Source organism: Cynara cardunculus (assembly GCF_001531365.2).
Source record: "Cynara cardunculus var. scolymus isolate 2C chromosome LG 12, CcrdV1, whole genome shotgun sequence".
In the NCBI taxonomy this organism is placed as follows: domain Eukaryota; kingdom Viridiplantae; phylum Streptophyta; class Magnoliopsida; order Asterales; family Asteraceae; genus Cynara; species Cynara cardunculus.
In genome coordinates this window covers 1,511,144-1,529,547 of record NC_037539.1, presented here as the reverse complement: position 1 = coordinate 1,529,547, position 18,404 = coordinate 1,511,144, and the positions used below count along the sequence as shown (strand labels likewise).

At 36.2% G+C, this 18,404-nt stretch overlaps 2 protein-coding genes across 2 annotated transcripts; both read left to right on the top strand.

Annotated features, from left to right (window-relative positions):
- Window positions 1-267: 267 nt before the first annotated feature.
- On the top strand, window positions 268-8,161 carry LOC112523276 (protein PTST homolog 2, chloroplastic-like). Its single transcript, XM_025132805.1, has 7 exons — window positions 268-1,008; window positions 1,966-2,129; window positions 5,059-5,267; window positions 6,700-6,845; window positions 6,919-7,066; window positions 7,696-7,764; window positions 7,966-8,161. Exons 1-7 carry the CDS (start codon window positions 494-496, stop codon window positions 8,062-8,064), a joined length of 1,350 nt encoding a protein of 449 aa, XP_024988573.1. The 5' UTR covers window positions 268-493; the 3' UTR covers window positions 8,065-8,161.
- Window positions 8,162-10,224: 2,063 nt separating this feature from the next.
- On the top strand, window positions 10,225-16,238 carry LOC112522426. Its single transcript, XM_025131527.1, has 4 exons — window positions 10,225-11,020; window positions 11,097-11,257; window positions 15,500-15,574; window positions 15,653-16,238. The coding sequence occupies exons 1-4, from the start codon at window positions 10,327-10,329 to the stop codon at window positions 16,001-16,003; spliced, it is 1,281 nt and encodes a 426-aa protein (XP_024987295.1). The 5' UTR covers window positions 10,225-10,326; the 3' UTR covers window positions 16,004-16,238.
- The last annotated feature ends 2,166 nt before the right edge of the window (window positions 16,239-18,404 follow it).

Below are 18,404 nucleotides of genomic sequence, written 5' to 3'. Positions count from 1 at the left end.
CTCATTAAAGCCACACAAGCAAAAAAGTCAAAGGGTTAACCGGTTTAAAAGGTAACAGGTTACCTATTGCTATTATGGGTAGATTTTTTAAAGTACAATGTCTTAATAAAAAATAATTTGAAAGTACATTATTGTAATAAAGAAAAACAAAAATAGAATACTATAATAAGAAATTTTATGATAATAAGTTGCTATTTCATGCATTTAACCCTTTTCTAGTATATAAAATTGTAATGTGTTTACTTTTACTGGTTGAACGAACCGTGGGATTTTGTTACAAGAATAACCCAATAGGCACCGAGCAAAAGTTGGAGTCTACTGACAAAACTTTGGAGTCCATTGCTCCAAGATCGTCTGTGATCTCCTCGCCCCATTACGTATTGTTCGTTGCTTTGCAGACCCTCCTCTCTTTTTACAGGGATCTCGTTCCCATCTCTTTCGATATCGTTCCAAGATTTCATCCACACCAAATGTTTGAAGAAATGCCTGAACGATGGTTTCATTTATCACTTCCTCAAACGCGCATTATTTGATTTCGCCTGTTGTTTCCTCCCTTGGGTTAGGAACCAATTTTAAGATTAGGACACGAGCTGTGTTAGTTTTGGTGAAAAAGGACAGGTTTTGGGGGTTTAAAGAGTTGAAGAAAACAAGAAGAAGAAGTGGGGTTTTGTGTAAAGGGTCGTTGGAAAGTGAGGCAGAGTTGGTTTTGGAGAGAGAGATTTTGGAGTTCATGAAGGTTTCAAGGAACCCAAACGATTTCCCAACCAAGAAAGAATTGTTGGATGCTGGAAGAATTGATTTAGTCAATGCAATTATCAAGATAGGTGGTTGGCTTGCATTAGGTTGGGATGATTATGATGATGAAAACGAATTGGACATAAAGGAAGTTGATAACATTATGGATCTACATACAAGAATCAGAAGTTGTCAGCAGAATAATGATGATTCTGACCCTTCTTTGAATTGTAGTTCATCTCATCAATTGGCTTCATCCTCTGGTAGATCACTGTAAGTCTGTAAGATTCTCTCATCCGCTTTGCACAAATTCAATCTTTGATATTGTTTTTGGGTTTCTTTGGGAATCAATGAATGTTATTCTGGGTTATCATAGTATTGCTGTCTCCTTATGTATACAGTCTTTAAGTGAGCTAGTGGCTAGAAACTAGAAAGTAGACTCATTAACAATGTCCAAAGTTAAAACCAATATCAAAACTTTTATTGGGGTAACAGTTTTCTGAAGAGAAAGCTGTTGTTCATTTAGGTTGCGTTTTGTACACCGGACATGACAGACATTACAAAATAAGGATCACTATTCCATGTTTGGAAAGACTTTTACGTGGAACAAACAGGAACAAAGTGGAACAGACTTGTTCCACCCTCACCCCGTGGAACAAGGTGACACAGACTTATGTTTTACAAATATAATCTCAAAATAAAACATAATTCTCTTCTAAAACATCCAATTCGTCTTCCTCTTTACATTTTATTCAATCTTTTTTGTTTATTGTATTTTATGCTCTTTACTGTCCTCAAAAAAACTATATTTATACAATTTATGTATTTTGATCAATTTACGTAATTTGTTAAATATTAATAATAAAAAACAATATATAAAAGGTATAAAATAAAAATTGGAAACTACATAAATTTTTTATTTTGGTGTCATATTAATTGTCTTGATGAAAACTTCCTAATGTTATATTTTGTTATAAATATATATTATATTATAATTTAATAAATTACATCATTAATCAAAATATATAAACAACTCATTAGGGGTAAATTGGTCATTTTATTTATTCTGTCATGTCCAGTTCTGTCTTACCAAACGCTGAATAGTTGTTTTGTCCAGTTTTTTCTGGATACCAAACGCACCCTTATAATATTAGTCTCAACATTGATCATCTGAAACACTATGTTTTAATCAGGGAATTGTTACTTTGCTTAAATAATTCTTTTGATCAGAGGTACAGTAGATCAGGAAGATGCAGGGATTGAAGGTATACTTTATAGATTGGAGAAAGATAGAAGCTTGTCTTTTGGCATTAGTATGCTAGAAAATGGACATGATACTTATGCTTCGAGCAAGGACAATGGCGGTCACAGAGGTTGCTCGTCAGCTGATGTGGGTGAGTCATGGATATACATTTTCTATGTGATACATCCAACTATATTGATCTAACATTTAGTATTCTAGTATTGCTTCTTGTACCTCAAAATGCTACCATGTTTGTTCTTTCTGTGTATCAAGTTCATCCTTGATGAGCAAACTGATATGAATCAATCGGCAAAATCAAGATTAGCGGCCAAAAATACCACTAATCGGATGCTTATTAAAATAAACCCTGGAATTCGAGACCCAGTAATCTCCAATGTCTACGACAATAATCAAAATACTAGCATGAATGCCAACAATGGGGTGGCCGGTCCCTTAAATAAAGCCGTACCCTAATCCTAAAAGATATACCCTAATCCTAAAAAATAGGAAAACATATTTATCCTAATAAACTAATTAATATCTATCCTAATCAACTAATTAAGATAATTAAGAATAAGTAAATTGCAAACAGCCCCCCTCTACTTGTTTCCTGCCTCTCTTTTGCGAAGCTGATATATCCGACCCCGGTGCGGGTCGGGCTGAGACGTATCATTACCCCCGCCTCGAAAATTCACCTTGTCCTCAAGGTGAAAGCCAGGGAACTGCTCCACCACCTGAGTGTACCGACACCTCCATCGCATCCAAGTGCACGTGAGTTTCCGGTATTACCTCTTCCCCCTCATCATCTTCATCATCCATTAACATGATCCGCACGGATTTCTCGGGGCAAAGGTGTCCGGGTGTGAACTTCCCATCGCATYGAAAACATAAGCCCTTAGCCCGTTTATCCGCCAGTTCCGAGTCTGTCATCCGTTTAAACGGCTGCTCGTTATCCCCTGTTGTCGGTCGTTGGGTTCCCGTTGGTGGGGCGGCAAGCGGCCGTGAGCCCCCCACTCCGGTCCGCACTGGCTGACTTTTGTTTTCCCCTTTTTCCACGTTCCCATTSCTGACAKTTTTATTTTCATCCACCATCAGAGCTAGTTGGATCGCYTGGTCTAAGTCCATTGGTTGAAGCAACCTCACGGAAGTTCGTAGCTCCGGTTTCAACCCTWTTAGGAATGTACCYTGCATRATCTTCTCAGGAATACCCCTTAGCTGTGCCGATACTATTTCAAATTTCCCTATATACTCGCGTGCCGACCCTTCCTGTTTAATTGCCAAAAATTGTTCGTATAGGTCCCCTTCCTGAGATGACTGGAACCGCGCCAACAACCGGTTTTTTAATCCTTCCCAGTGACGAAAAGGATGCCTATCATCACTCCATCGGTACCATGCAAGGGCCTGTCCCTCCAACCCCAACACTGCCGCTCTCAACTTCTCCCCCGTAGTAACAAATCCCTGAACGTCGAAAAATCTTTCCATGAGGTACACCCACCCATATGCATCAGTTCCATCGAACAACGGCATCTTCAGCTTACGAAGACGGTGGTCCGCCCCCGGCACCCACCCCCGTTCCCCCGAAGGTCCTGAGCCCCTTCCATACCCGCTGCCAAACGGCCTTTCAGTCTCAGAAAAAGCAAACGTACTTGACTCCGGAAAAGGAATTTCCTGAGTGCCGATGGGCCTGTTCGGTTCCCTGGCCGTACTGCTGGTTGCATGCCAAGGCGGCTGGGGCTCCCCATTCTCATCAAAAATCGGATTCGATTGATGCATTATGGGCCGTGTGGTGCAATCGGTGAAGATTGGCGATGGCACGACTGCTGTCGGCGGTGGTGGTGGCTTTAACGCCTGGAACTGTTGCAACATGACCTTCGACCTTCATCATCTCCGCATGTTGCTTCTCCATTTCAGTGCGCAACGATTCCACGGTGGTCTCCAAGTTTTCGAACCGCTCCGTCGTCTCAGCGCAGAACTGTTCGACGGCAACCTTCTGTTGGGTCAACTCAGCTTCAAGATCCTGAATCTTGGTCATGGTAGCGTGGATAAAATCACAGGCGCAAGATCGATGCTCTGATACCAATTTGATATGAATCAATTGGCAAAATCAAGATTAGCGGCCAAAAATACCACTAATCGGATGCTTATTAAAATAAACCCTGGAATTCGAGACCCAGTAATCTCCAATGTCTACGACAAGAATCAAAATACTAGAATGAATGCAAATAATGGGGTGGCCGGTCCCTTAAATAAAGCCGTACCCTAATCCTAAAAAATATACCCTAATCCTAAAAAGTAGGAAAACATATTTATCCTAATAAACTAATTAATATCTATTTTAATCAACTAATTAAGATAATTAAGAATAAGTAAATTGCAAACAGCCCCCCTCTACTTGTTTCCTGCCTCTCTTTTGCGAAGCTGATATATCCGACCCCAGTGCGGGTCGGGCTGAGACGTATCACAAACATAAATTTTCGTTTCAAATTGAGGTTAAAACCCTTTTTTGTAGTTTGTAATTGTGCACATGCAATCTAATACATGAAACTCCTGACCATCACTTTGTAAAGATGAGGGGTTGTTTGGTTGGTATTCCATAAGTCCTGTATGGATAAAGTTGTCTGTGTGAATCCGTCAGTATAGATTGTGACGGTTTTTGTTTGGTAGGGTTTTTTCATAGATGAAAGGATTATGTTTTTAATTGGGAGGGGCAGGTTTGGAAAAAAGTTGGCTTTCTGCATAAAGCTCCCCCCCCTAGAAGCTTACTGAATAAGCCACTTTCTATATTCATTAAGCCACTACCAAACAATCATGTATAGCTGAACGAATAAACTATGAGTCTCATTAAGCTCGTTAAGCTGCTAACAGACAGGCCCTGTGTCCACCATGAATATAGCATACCCACATCGGTTAGATCCCTCCTTGACCTTAAGTGATTATAAACTCAGGGCAATACTCTCTTTACATCTGGGATTTGAAGTATTTCCATGGTTATTTGCCTTAATGAGTCTATATACTTTTTATTTTCGTTGATATTCTTACCCAGAGGCCATATCCAGTTATTTCTATTTGTTGACTTGCAGCTGCGGAGATCAATTGTGGTGAAAAGTTAACAAGAGGAGAAGAGGACTCGAAAGATAAAGTGCTTGGTACACAAGGAGATACCGAACTTCAGGAGAGGCACAAGGAGATAAATTCAAATTACATAATATCTCGATTTCAAGACATGCAACTTGAGCTTTCTTCATCCCTTTGCTTACTGCGGTCTAAAAGTGACAAAAATAATCCAGAGGTTGGTAATTTATTTTCACATATTCTATTCCACGACAGTTTAAGCAATTAAATGAATATGATCATATTGTTTGAACTTGCTTGTAAATCTTGCATCCGGATAAATTTAGGGAAATCTTTAGGTGAAGGGATTCAAGGCCTCATTGACATAGACCCTTTAATTAATCACCATCTAGGTGTTATGAAAATTTAAAAATAATTGAAAGAGGTGTATCTGAAATCTGTAACAGTAAGTTGATGAACTTAGCCAAATATGGACATTCCTTAATTTCAGTATGGATAGATTCTGACTAATTTACAAGATGGATACTTCAGTTTAAAGTCAATATGGCCATACCATTTGCCATTTTGATCCGAAAGAGCCTGCAGGTTATTTCTTGATTTTCTATTTCTTCGGGTACTTAGAGATAGAAGTTTTATGTTGGTCGTAACTGCAAATTGTTGGTCATTTTTACCAATATATACTACCGGTCATTCGCGGATAATCTAATGTAACAACTCGTCCCACATAGATAGAAAATAGGATTTGTGAGCTCCTTATAAGCCTCAAGTTATGGGCTACGGGCTACCAATAACTTCCACCATGGTTTTAAGTTGGATTTGAAGTTAATGGGTCAGCCTGTTGCTTTGGGCTTTGGGGGGTTACATCTATCCACTGCTGAAATTTGTTTCCCATTCAACAAAAGCACTATCAGCAGCCTTCAACTTAAGAATCATGCAAAATTCTTTTGATGGTGTCGTCAACCTCCTTCCTATAACCACCAAATTTTGATGGTTATACGAGTATATGATGGTATTCTTTGAAAGAAATACAAAAGAAAGAATTCTCAACATGTATTTAGAGAGACATAGCCATTGAAGTTTTGCAATCGGTAAAAACAATAATCTCTTCTTGCTTGTAGTTCTAATTCAGCACTGTACAGAAAGTGTTGCTGAGCTCATGGTTTATGATCAAGTTTGAGCAATTTGACTTCATAGAAGAGTAGTTGTTTGGTTTGGTTTTCAATTAAGTTCTGTATGGATAAAGATGTCTGTATGGATTAATCTGTTTGTATAGATTGGAAGGTTTTTGCGTGGGAGAGTTTTTTCATAGATGGAAGGAGCGTGTTTTTAATTGGGAGAGACAGGTTTGGAAAAAACTTGGCTTTCTACATAAAGCTCTTCCCTTGAAGCTTACTGAATAAGCCACTTCCTATATTATTAAGCCACTACCAAACAATCATGTATACCTGATCGAATAAGATGTGAATCCGCATTAAGCTCATTAAGCTGCTAACAACCAGTCCCTAAGAGACATTCATACACTTTGATCAATTCAAGTGCATAGGACATTGTATATAATCTGCCAAAAACTATACGAAACAACATAACTTATCAAATGTAAATCCTACAACACATGATACTTCTGATTGGTCTTATGAAATCTTAACCAGGGTCATAAAAGATCGTCCAATGAGCTACAACAGCTTCCTGATACACGGGAATTCCAAGAAAACGAGTTTATGAATACCAAAGATAGGTTGAGATCAATACGTGCAGAGCTAGCAGTATTAGAAAGAGAGATGGGATTATCAATTATGTATGCATTATTCATTTTCTAATTTGTTAACTTTCTTAAGTGAAAAACAACGCGCTTATGGTTTCCATTTCAGTAATTTACGAAAAAGAGTTGAGGAGAAACAAAGGAGAAGTGATAACGGATGTAGAGCTTTGCATCTTCTTCATTACACCAGCATAATTTGGCCTAATTCGGCCTCAGAAGTTCTCTTAGCAGGATCTTTTGACGGTTGGACCACTCAGGTGCCCTCTCTTTAGAATACGATTAACTTCCGGAACCATTTTACTTTGCTTCTGTTGCAAACAACCCATCATTCTTGCAAAAATGGTAGAAAGAGCACTACACATTAAAGCATGAGAAATTTTTGGACAAAAAAGCCAAGTACAAAGGTTTTTTGCCATTACAATTCACAATTTCTCAAAGATCGCCCGCTTTTTTGGAAGGGTGTCCGGGGCTATGCCTAGTCTCGACAAATTGCGACTATAATGCATCAACCCTAATAAACTCAGTGGTCAAAATTATGATGGACACCTGAAATTGAACCCAGGGGCAGATGGGATATTCTACACGTTCGTGAGAAGGTGAGAACAAGTGAAGATATCTTTATATTTTGTGAATGTTACGTTATATTATGTGAAGACTACAACCTTCACATCACCTTCAACTCTGTATCAGAAGGTTGTGTTATCTTGTGTGAATGTTGTAACTTTTACACAATATAAATGTATCTTCACAGTTTTCACTACAAACTTCCATACATACAAGGATACCTTCGCTTTTTCTCACTTACGCGGTCCCACACATTGATCTATGCATTGTGTTAATATAGTTACTTATGAATCCAATTGTAACTAGTGACGATGTAATGTAGAAAAAGATGAAAAGATCAAAGACGGGTGTTTTCTCTTTGTCTTTGCAGTTGTATCCCGGAAGGTATGAGGTAGTCGATCCTCCCTAATTCATTTCAAAAATACCGAAAATTGTCAATATTATCTTAGGAGTGCGTTTGGTACATTGGTCATTTTACTGTTCTATCCGGTTCTTTCTTACCACATTTTTTGTTCTGTCCTGCCCGTCTGGATACCAAACGCACCCTTATGAATGAGACTCATCCTTTTCATCATCTTCTCTTGTTTTGTAGATTAAATTTGTCGTTGATGGTGTTTGGAGAGTTGATCCTTTACGACCTATCATAAACCACAACGGGTATGAGAATAACATTCTTATCATCCCCGAATGAAGATATGAGCGCAACGGCAACCCGATGAGAAAGCCATGGCAATGGCACACAACTTGGTAGCTTCTTTATAATACTTATTATTCTTTACAATGTTTACCGTTCATAAGATGGTTTTCAAAAGTATTTTTATCGTTAAGATGATTTTCGTCCATCATATAAACCTGTCTTTAAAAGCATACCTACTAGGATTTCTCTTAACCTAAATTTTAATAAGATGATAACATCAAATTGATGTAACATGACACATAAATGTTCACATGCATCAAAACTCTTGTTGATTTTGATATTGCAAAGGGGTATTAATAGCTTTCCTTTTGAAGGCAATCATCAAGAAAGCATAAACAAACCCTTTTTATCTAGTTTCTAATTTTGTCTTTGTTTTCTTGAGGTTTGAGTTGGTCCATGGTTGTGAATGGAGTGAAGACACATTTACTTTCCAATTTTGGCACAAATTTCTGTTCACGGACGGGATGACGCTCTAGACCTGTCATGTTAGGATTGCTAGAAAAACAGGCTTGGATTACTATTCTTGAAGAAATAGACGGGTCTGGATTGACTTATTAAAATTAATGGACGAACATAGACAATGAAAAAAAAAATAGTTGAGCAACCCCGCCAGGCCCATTAATATTTTTGTGATAATTAACTTTTATAATTAAAATTTACAAATAAAATTGAAAATTCTTGATATTACCAATTCCTACTTAATTATGACTTGTGATAATAATATTCTTTAAAAATCTAAAATTTGAAATATTATCTCATTTAGTCATTTTCTTTATCGATACTTCATATTTAGCGAAACAATTTCTTTTTAAAGTATGTATATTGTTATGTATTTACTTCAAATTTTAAGTTGGAAAAATTGTTATGTATTTTGAATTATTTTACATAACTTGTGATTTTTATATTAGTTTTGTTTTCATAAAAATATAACAAGATTTTTAAGCCCGTGAGTGAGACCAAACCGTTTATAGGACGGGTATGGGTATGTTTTCAAACCCGTAAAAATGGACTTGGTTTTACCATATTAGGCCCGTTGGATAAAAAAAAGACAGATTAAGCTCGACCAAGGTCCGGCCTAAACCTGCAAATGATTAGTCTATTTGTATGGGAAATTGGAGTTTCTTTGCTTAATGTATGTCAATATAACAAAAAGTCAAAGACCTTCTAGCCTAGTGGTAAAGGCTTGGGCATGACATAGTCATGAACCCGAATTCGAGCCCTGGGAGGGGAGTGTTGGTGACATTTAAGTGGGGCCATGTTTAGCCTCCAAATTTGCCGGGGATTAGTCGGGTTTTGGCCCGGACACCCTTACAAAAAAAAAAAAAAAAAAAAAAAAAATATATATATATATATATATATATATATAACAAAAAATATGTTTCAATTTTAAGTAATGGAAAAATATGTTTATATTTCCTAAAATACCCTTCTATAAAACCCCATAATTTTCTTAGAAACACCCAAAACCATATGAGAAGACCTTGATCTTACCAACTATAGCAAAAACCAGTCATTTATAATAAATCTTATCAACTATAGCAGATGACCCTGATCCTAAAGAGATGTATAAGGGGCCGTTTATCAAATGTTTACCTTGGTAAGTGTTTAACAAATCATATTACTTTATTAGATGGACATGATAAGGATCAAGAATCTTACCTGATAAAAAGCGAGACAAGAGGCAAGAGTCTTACCTGGTAAGTGAGGACGACGACTCATAACACGGTAAATGCTTACCAAGTAAATTGTTGCATATGATGTCATTTTGGTGGACTAAAATCATAACCGGTAAGTAAATGATAGTGTTAAATTTTACCGGTAAACATTTACCAGGTAAGTGTTTGGTAAACGGCTCCTAAATAACAATTTGCAACTGATCTTCATTATACAATTAAAGTGAATTTAACTGATTGCAATTTTTGTCATTACATCAAATATTTGAAGTTTTTTATGTACAAATTATTCTTTATTTTGTTTTGTTATATATCTTTATTTTGTTTTGTTATATTTAATATATAAAAAATAATTATTTATTTTATATTAATTAATTATATGATTATTTAATTATAAAAAAACTCCCGGCGCTTGTCATTCTTCTCCAAAGGGTTTTAAGTTTCACCGCTCTCCTATTTCCCCCTTTTATCTTCCTCTGCAAACCCTACTCAAAACCCTCGTCCGCCACTCTCACACCGCCGTGGACGGCGGAGCAAAGCTTCATATTCATTTTTCTCCTCCTATAACCGCAAAACCAACGGAATGGCGTCAGCCACGGCTGCTTCTGATGTAACCGATGGACCAGTCCTTACTCTCATCAACAAGCGCATCCGTAACCTAAGAAAAAAACTCAACCGAATCTCTCAGCTCGAAGGATCCATTGCTGAGGGGAAATCCTTCATCAAAAACAAAGAGCAAGAAGAACTCCTTAAATCAAAACCTACGATCGTCGCTGCTGTCGACGAGCTCGAGAAGTTTCGCCAGCCTTTATCCGTCGCCGTTGATGAAGAAATCAATCTTGCTATACAACACCGTCTCGTTGGAGCATCGGAAAACAATGATGATGAAGTTGATGGTGATAATGTGGGCAAAACCTTAGAAAATGAACAAAAAGAGACGGTGCTACCTGTTGCGTTTGTGGAGGATCTTCTGAGTTTGATTTACTTTGGGACTATGTTTGATGTGAAATCGCAGAGTGATTTCAATTCGATTATGCTGACAAGGACGCACGAGAGGAACTGTTGCTTGACGTATGACTATGTTACTGATGATGAGGCTGCTGTCATGTTGGGAGAGAGGGATTTGGATTTGATCTCGATGATGGGTTCTCTGTTGATTTCAAGACCAGTGGATTCGAGTCTTTCGCACCAGAATGCATTACAGAGATGCATTGAACATGCAAAGCTTTGGCTTGCGAAGTCTGAACAGCCTATTGATTCGAACTCCATTGTTACTTGTAAGATTGAATCTAGTTTAATTGATTATATTGTTTGTATGAATAGGTTTGTATTAGTTTCCCTTGGTCGTTACAGATGCCGCTCTGAGAGAGAAATTAGCAAAGATTATTGGGTCAGATTTCTTCAAAATAACACCAGAGATGAAAGCAACTGCTGATGTGGCTGCGGAAGCTGCAGGTAACTATGCTTTCCAAGTGCCAGTGCAGGTGGAATCAGTTACTCATCATGAACAAAAGGTAACATGTTTTGGTTTTCTAACTTTTAAGTGACTGGTAGGAATGTGGTTGCCTTCTTGTGTATTGTGTTCCATGTGGATGCATGCTGAGATTTGTTGGATAGGTACTATACTATATGTCATTTAGTGAAATACGCACTTAAACAACATTACTTTGATATAGCCATATAGCATTGATCCAGTTTCTAATTTCCATGATGATCTACTGTTTTTTGGTTCTTTGCAATGTTGTAGATGTGCATTGAGTTCTAGTTCTTATTGTTCATGTGAAAATATTTGGACCACAAAGGTATGGGTGATTAATGACCTTCTATACTTTTGCATTTTTTTGCCAGTTTATAGCAATCCATACAAATGTTTCTGGTATAAAAGTTGATATACACGTTAGCTCAAAGGTTATTACTTATTACATGGCATGTTTTTGTTTTCCATTGTGACCTTAAGTTGTAATGATCTGTAGAAATTTCATCGTCTTCAGTGGCTTCTCAGTTGCTGTGTGAACCATTTTTAGTTTTTTTAATATTAAATTTTGGATTAATTATGTCAACCATTGCCTTAGCAACTGTCTTTAGGATAAAGCTATTCTTTATAGCCACTCATTCATGGGCGTGTTAGGTACACATCCTTCCTGTTGAAGGGCCTTATGTGACAGACCTTGACTTTCCAAATTATTTGCTTTGGTGCTCTTTTACAAGATGATCTATCTTGCTTTTCCCAGTATTGATCCATTCAAACTTCTTTTTCATGTGTGCAGTGTGCGTATACTGGCGCACACATGCTACTGAGAGCATCCACGTCCTAAAAGTTAGAAGGAAAACAGAACAAGAGATGAGTTATATTTGAATATATTTATATATTAGTTAGCGGACATGGATAGTGGAAAAAGGTATTGTGTGATTGAACTAGATCTGTAGATTTGAAAGTTCTAAAAATCAAATATTTGACTAGAGAAGCAAAATTTTCAGAAGAAAATATGGTTTTTATGAGGATGATAATAACTCATTTATAGTATACCATGTTAAGCCATTAAAATTCTTTTAAGAGCTTTCTTCATGTTGGATAGTTGCTTAATTTTAAGAAAATATGGTTTTCATGAGGATGACATTAGCTCATTTATAGTATACTATGTTAAGCCATAAAAACTCTTGGGGTGAGGGATTAGGACTCTGATGGATATCTTAGCTTAAGGGAAGGGGTGGATTTTCCTTGATTCCAGTCTATTGGGTACTGATAATTGTGTAGATAACAATTTTTTGTCATACAGCAATTTTTTCGTAATGAAGTCCCTCATGGCTATTCCACATCAACTGAAGATGAGAGTTACAGAGAATAACTAATAGAAAAAAAGACTGTAAAAGAGTGAAATATCTGGTACCATAATTAACTATTTAATCCAGTTTATCATTTGTAGAAATTATCAAGAACTCAAGGTACATGATCTTAATTTTATTCCCTCGTATCTTACAAGTAGAGCCTGCCAATACTAACAACTACCCTGTATGTGTGTAATGAAATGGACTCTATAGAATACAAAACCTTTTACCCAGGTTAATTAGTAGATAAGCTAAACTCATAAGAACTTTTAAAGCCATGAAAGAAAACGACACGGTTGCTGAGTATAGGGTCCTATTATGCAAAATACTTTTTTGTGGATGATTTATATAAAAATAATTCTCCATATTAGTTAAGCTGCAAAAGAGTGGGGTGGTGTTTAGTCATGGATTAATTTCTTTTAGTTGTCAATAATCTTGTTCATTGCATCAAATTTTACGTTAGGAAGTAGTTCAGTACTCAAAGAAGTACAAGAATAGGACCTCATAAGCACTAAAGGATGCAGGCAGCTGCTGAGTCTGAGCTTGGTCAGCCTCAGGTTCTAGGAAACATCAAGGAGGGAGAGTGCTAGTAGATGCAAAGATATCAGATCTTTTGGTTTGTTGAACATATCCGTCTGGGCAGTTTGAGAGATGCAGAGATCATCTTGCCCAAGGATATGACCTGGGATACTGGTTTTTTGAGAGAACTATTTATTAAGGCATCACAGAATGGCCCACATACCGTTGTAACCATTGCCTAAAGTTGATATCATAAAACTTAGAAAACCCTTTCTCTAATACAATGGCAGACATCTTCAACTCAGCATGAACATATCAATACATAGTGTCACTCTTACTATAAGAAAATAGCAGAAAGGAGAAACRGGTGCCATCGTCGAAGCCTCTAAGAGGCCTAACATCGCTATTTAGGCTTGTACGCTTGATATCCACTAATAACAAGCAGTTGTGGTCCTTGTGGATGACGAAGCCCGTGTTTGCCACAAACAAAACAGGGCTGCTTTGAGGAATTTTTGGAAATATTATCAACTCAAGATAAATCACGAGTAGGGAAATTTTAATAGGATAGATGCTTGATGTTGAAGCCTGTGTTTTTAACATTGAATATGACATTTTAGTAAGGATCATGTAGTTGTCTTTGAGAATGTTGCTTTGAGATAGTGCTGATTATTAAAATAAACGATTTAGGCCTGTCTGGTTAATTGAATTTATTTCTAAATAAAAGGCTCTTTTGCTTGAATTAGTAACTTGATGATAGTTAATTCTTGTAGTAATCTATGCCTTGCTAGAATTTCTAGAATCAAGTTTTTGATTTGCACCTGTTGGATAATGAATTAGTTAATGCATTTAATTCATAACAGTTCATCTCCATTATTCATCTTCTTGTTAATTGGTCTGCCTACAGCACTGCGGAGCCCAGGCACCATTGCATTCTGTGATGCTTAGAAAAATTAACATTTCATTTTTTTATTCTACACATATTAGACTTGGTTATCCTCTTCCATTCTCTAAACTAGTCGATCATGTAGTTCACTATTCTCTTATCTTTGGATGCATTCACGTTTCAACATACAAATTAACTTGTGACTGCAACTTTGAAACTGGAACTTTTGTGGATATTTGTCAAAGACAAGAACTCAGAATACCCAGACAATAAAAAAAACAAATGAATCAGTCAAATGATTGATTAAGCAGGCCAGTCTCTCCAAAAAGGAAACAAGATAAGGGAAATATCTGCAACCACAGCCTATGCCCACTACCCTCCTTATACTATTATCCATAACAAATTTATTTATAAAATCCCCATTCCACCCCTACCCCTTGACAAAGCAATTGAGGTGTTTATCTACCATAAGCCTTGCTTAATCGGACCCTTCTTCCTACTGTAAGTAAATCGAAGGGGGTGGGTACTTACAAGGTTCTATAAGGCGGAATCGGGTCTTGATGCGTTTTCCCTCAACGAGGCGAGGCGTAATCCTTGAGGCTATCCGAGCCGGAAACATATACACTAAAATATGTATATATACACATTTATATACAATATATAATACTAAATTACTAAGGGCGTCGGTTCATTGGTTTTTGACGGTGGAAAGAGTGAAACCATGAGATAGGCGTAGATGGTATGGAAAACATGGTTTGATTGAGAGGAGAAAGTACCAGTTTTTTGAGTTTTTAAATATTAAAAGTACACATTGGGGCCATTAAACTTTGACTTTTAGTTTATTAATATAAAAAGAAACATACTATAAAAAGAAGTACTACTACTGCCATAAAACTTATAGAAAAGCCAAAAAAAACCATTACTAAAGCCAATCATTTGAGGCGTATGCCTCGACACCGCCTCATGCCTCACTGAACCAAGGCGTAAGCCTCATCCAGGGTCGAAGAGGCACCACCTCGCCTTGAGGTGCGCCTCAACTATTTTTAGAACCATGGGTATTTAACAATATTATTGGGTGGTTTGGCTGATGAGAGTGAACACATCCACTAGTTTGATGACTCAACAAGCATCTAATTCCTATGGAACCCTATATGATGGCTTGATGAAGCTTAAGACTTTGTATGTGGTTGATGAATATGGGTTGAGTTTGGTTCCATTTGTTAGCAGTGACACATTAATAATATCATAAATACAATAGAAATCAGTGGAAAGATTTTGATCACAGAAGTTAAATCAATTTGGTGTGGTTTCTTGCTTCCTCTTTTTGAAAAATAGATTATCATGTATTTATCTTTTACTTGTATAAAGGAGGCTCGCTACCAAAATTGTCAAAATGGTTAGGATCTTAGAATATGCATCGGTTTTTAAGTTAAAATTTAGCAAGTTCGATTACAGAAATGAAATTTGCATCTGTCTGTTCACTTGAAGAAAACGATTATAAATAATGTATTCTTTAATTATTCTGCAGGAAGATGATGCTCAAGATTTTCAAAGAAATGAGACATATGAAGACCAATCTACTCCGATTGAAGATTCTCTCAAGGTTCTGCTTGCTCTCGATATTTAAATCTTCATAAATATTTTTTTGATTCATCCTTGATAGGATTTTTCTATTCGGCAGTATGAGGCAGAAGGTCAAAACTCCGTAGAAACTCTGGTTCAGGTGGAGTCGGTTGAAACACATGCAGGTAGTGCAGACAAGGAACAGTATGTACCTAGACGGTCTTATCAGAACCAAAGAGGCGGTGGCGGTGGTCGTGGTGGCGGTGGGCGCAGAGGTTACGGAAATGGCCGTGGTGGTCGAAGTGGTGGACGAGCTGGGCCATACCAGAATGGACGGAACCAATACAATGATCAGCCTGGAGGTTATTACCCCCGGAACTACCAAGGTGGTCGGGGAAGAGGCGGGCGGGGTAACAGCGGCGATGCTTACAGCAACAATGGTTCCAGTGTCCAAGTTGCGGAGTCTTGACCCGACTTCTTGAGGGGTTAGGTTTGGTTATATGGTTTTTTTGGTTACTAAATCTTGTTTGGTAAATGGTGAAAAATGATCTAAAAATCATTTTACATGAAACATGGAATGAATTGTCAGGATCCCATTTTCTCTTCTGAGTGCAAGTAATGATGGATTCATATGTGATTAGACATCAAACAGAAGCATATTTTTAGACTGCAAATCAATGAAGGCTTTTTTTTTCTCTGGTCAAGTGATCTTGTAGTGATCTAGAGCTTCTTACAGGTTTGAGAATGGTACTTTTTAACTGAAGAATGTCTGTTTTTGTATACAAAAATGCCGAAAAACCTGTTAAAAAAGTTTGGATTTAAGAACCATTTGTCGGGATGTCATTTGGCTTAAATATACTTGAGAATTACTCTTCCAATTTGCAAAATGTTTTTGAAAGAATCGGTTCTACATCAGTTGGCTTGTTTTATGTGTTTCAAATACAACTTGTGTCATTTGTACAATTCATACAATCCAATCTGAACCGTCGATCTATTATAATAAATATATTGTTTTATAAATATTTTGATTATTAATATAAAATATCGATCATAATCAATGAACTATAATTATTTTTTATAAATATTTTGATTATTAATATAAAACCCCTATTATTTTCATAATAATTTTTAATTGATTGGGTTGTATAGATTATACGAATGAGATGGATTGTATAATAAAACACACATACACACACACACACACACACACATATATATATATATATATATATATAGAGAGAGAGAGAGAGAGAGAGAGAGGTTAATTTTGCAAACCACATTATTTGTACAAACCGTACAAACCTCATTCAACCAATATTTGTCATTTCGTTCATTTTTTTTTTTGTAATTATGAGAGGTTGATTAATCATTTTCATTGTGGATGTTGTTAATCATGGACGTTATCATCTTCATTATTTTAATTTTAGAGGAATACATGAAACAGTTTCATTAAGTATTATATGAAACAACTTCATCAAAAAGTATTATATGAAATAATTTCATAAGATTAAACAATTTTATAAGATTAAACAATTTCATAAGATTAAACAATGAAATCAACGTACGAAAATAATTTGCACAATTTATACAAATTGAATGATTTGCATTTGATCGATATCTCTCTATATAATCTCGTTTGAAGAATATGATGCTCATGGTCCCCAAAAAGCATCGAACCATTTCAAAATGGGAAAAGAATTTTTTGCAGACAATAAAATTCATTTTGAGCTCTTTTTGATGAGGTGGAATATTGAAGGAGATTGCAATGTGTGTTTATTCTAGATAATGTTATATGTATTTTCTTTTATGATAAAATCAAGTCAAATTTTGTATTGAAAATATAAATACAAGACTTGCTTTTTTTGTGTGAGAAAAAGGTGTATTTAGCCCGCTCTTTATTCTACCGTGTAAATGCATAATCTATTTGTGCTTAACCAAATTATGTTGGTTAGAACTTTTGTGGTACGGTTTGAGTTTTATGTTTTTCTTAAGCAGAACTATACAAATGTTTGAGAAGCAAATAAGAGGTTGTTTGACAATTGTTGAATGGTTTGATACAAAATGATTAAGTGGGTCAGAATGTTTAAGAGACTTTCATGATATAGTGCAAAATGAAATATAATTGTTTGGTAATTGTGTACAATGAAATTAGAGCTCTTAATGGTTAAGTGAGATCCATGATATAAAATCATTCAGAGGGTTTTAGAACCATTAAGAGGCAGACTTTTATTTTGCCAAACAAGATTCACCTTTTAATGATTCAGATGTTGCCTCTTAATGAAACTATTAAGAGGTAAACAAACAATCCTTTCTCTCTCTCTCTCTCTCTCTCTCTCTCTCTCTATATATATATATATATATATGGTTTGATTTGTGGTTTTAATTTTAAACCACGTTGTACCATATCCTTGATACAATTTAGGGACTATTTGATAGTTGTTGAATGATTTAGTACAAAATGATTATGTGGTCAAAATGATTAAGAGGCTCTTATGATGTAGTGCAAAATGAAATGAAATTAGGGTGTTGAATGATTAAGGGAGAGGGTATATGTTATTCAGAGGGTTTTAGAACCATTAAGAGACAAACTTTTTTTGCCAAACAAGATTTATCTCTTAACGATTCAAATGTTGCCTCTTAATGAAACTATTTAGAGGTAAACAAACAGCCCTTTAGAAACAAACTAGTTGTGTACCTGCGCAATGCGGCGGGAGTCATGAATTTTAACGATTTTGAAGTTCCACTGGTTTTATAAGATAAGATTTAACGATGATATAGGTTACACTTGGTCTTTACATATTAATACAATTTGAATAAATAAGAGTTATGGTTCCAATTACAGACTATCGATGAAAAAAATTGTATGACAG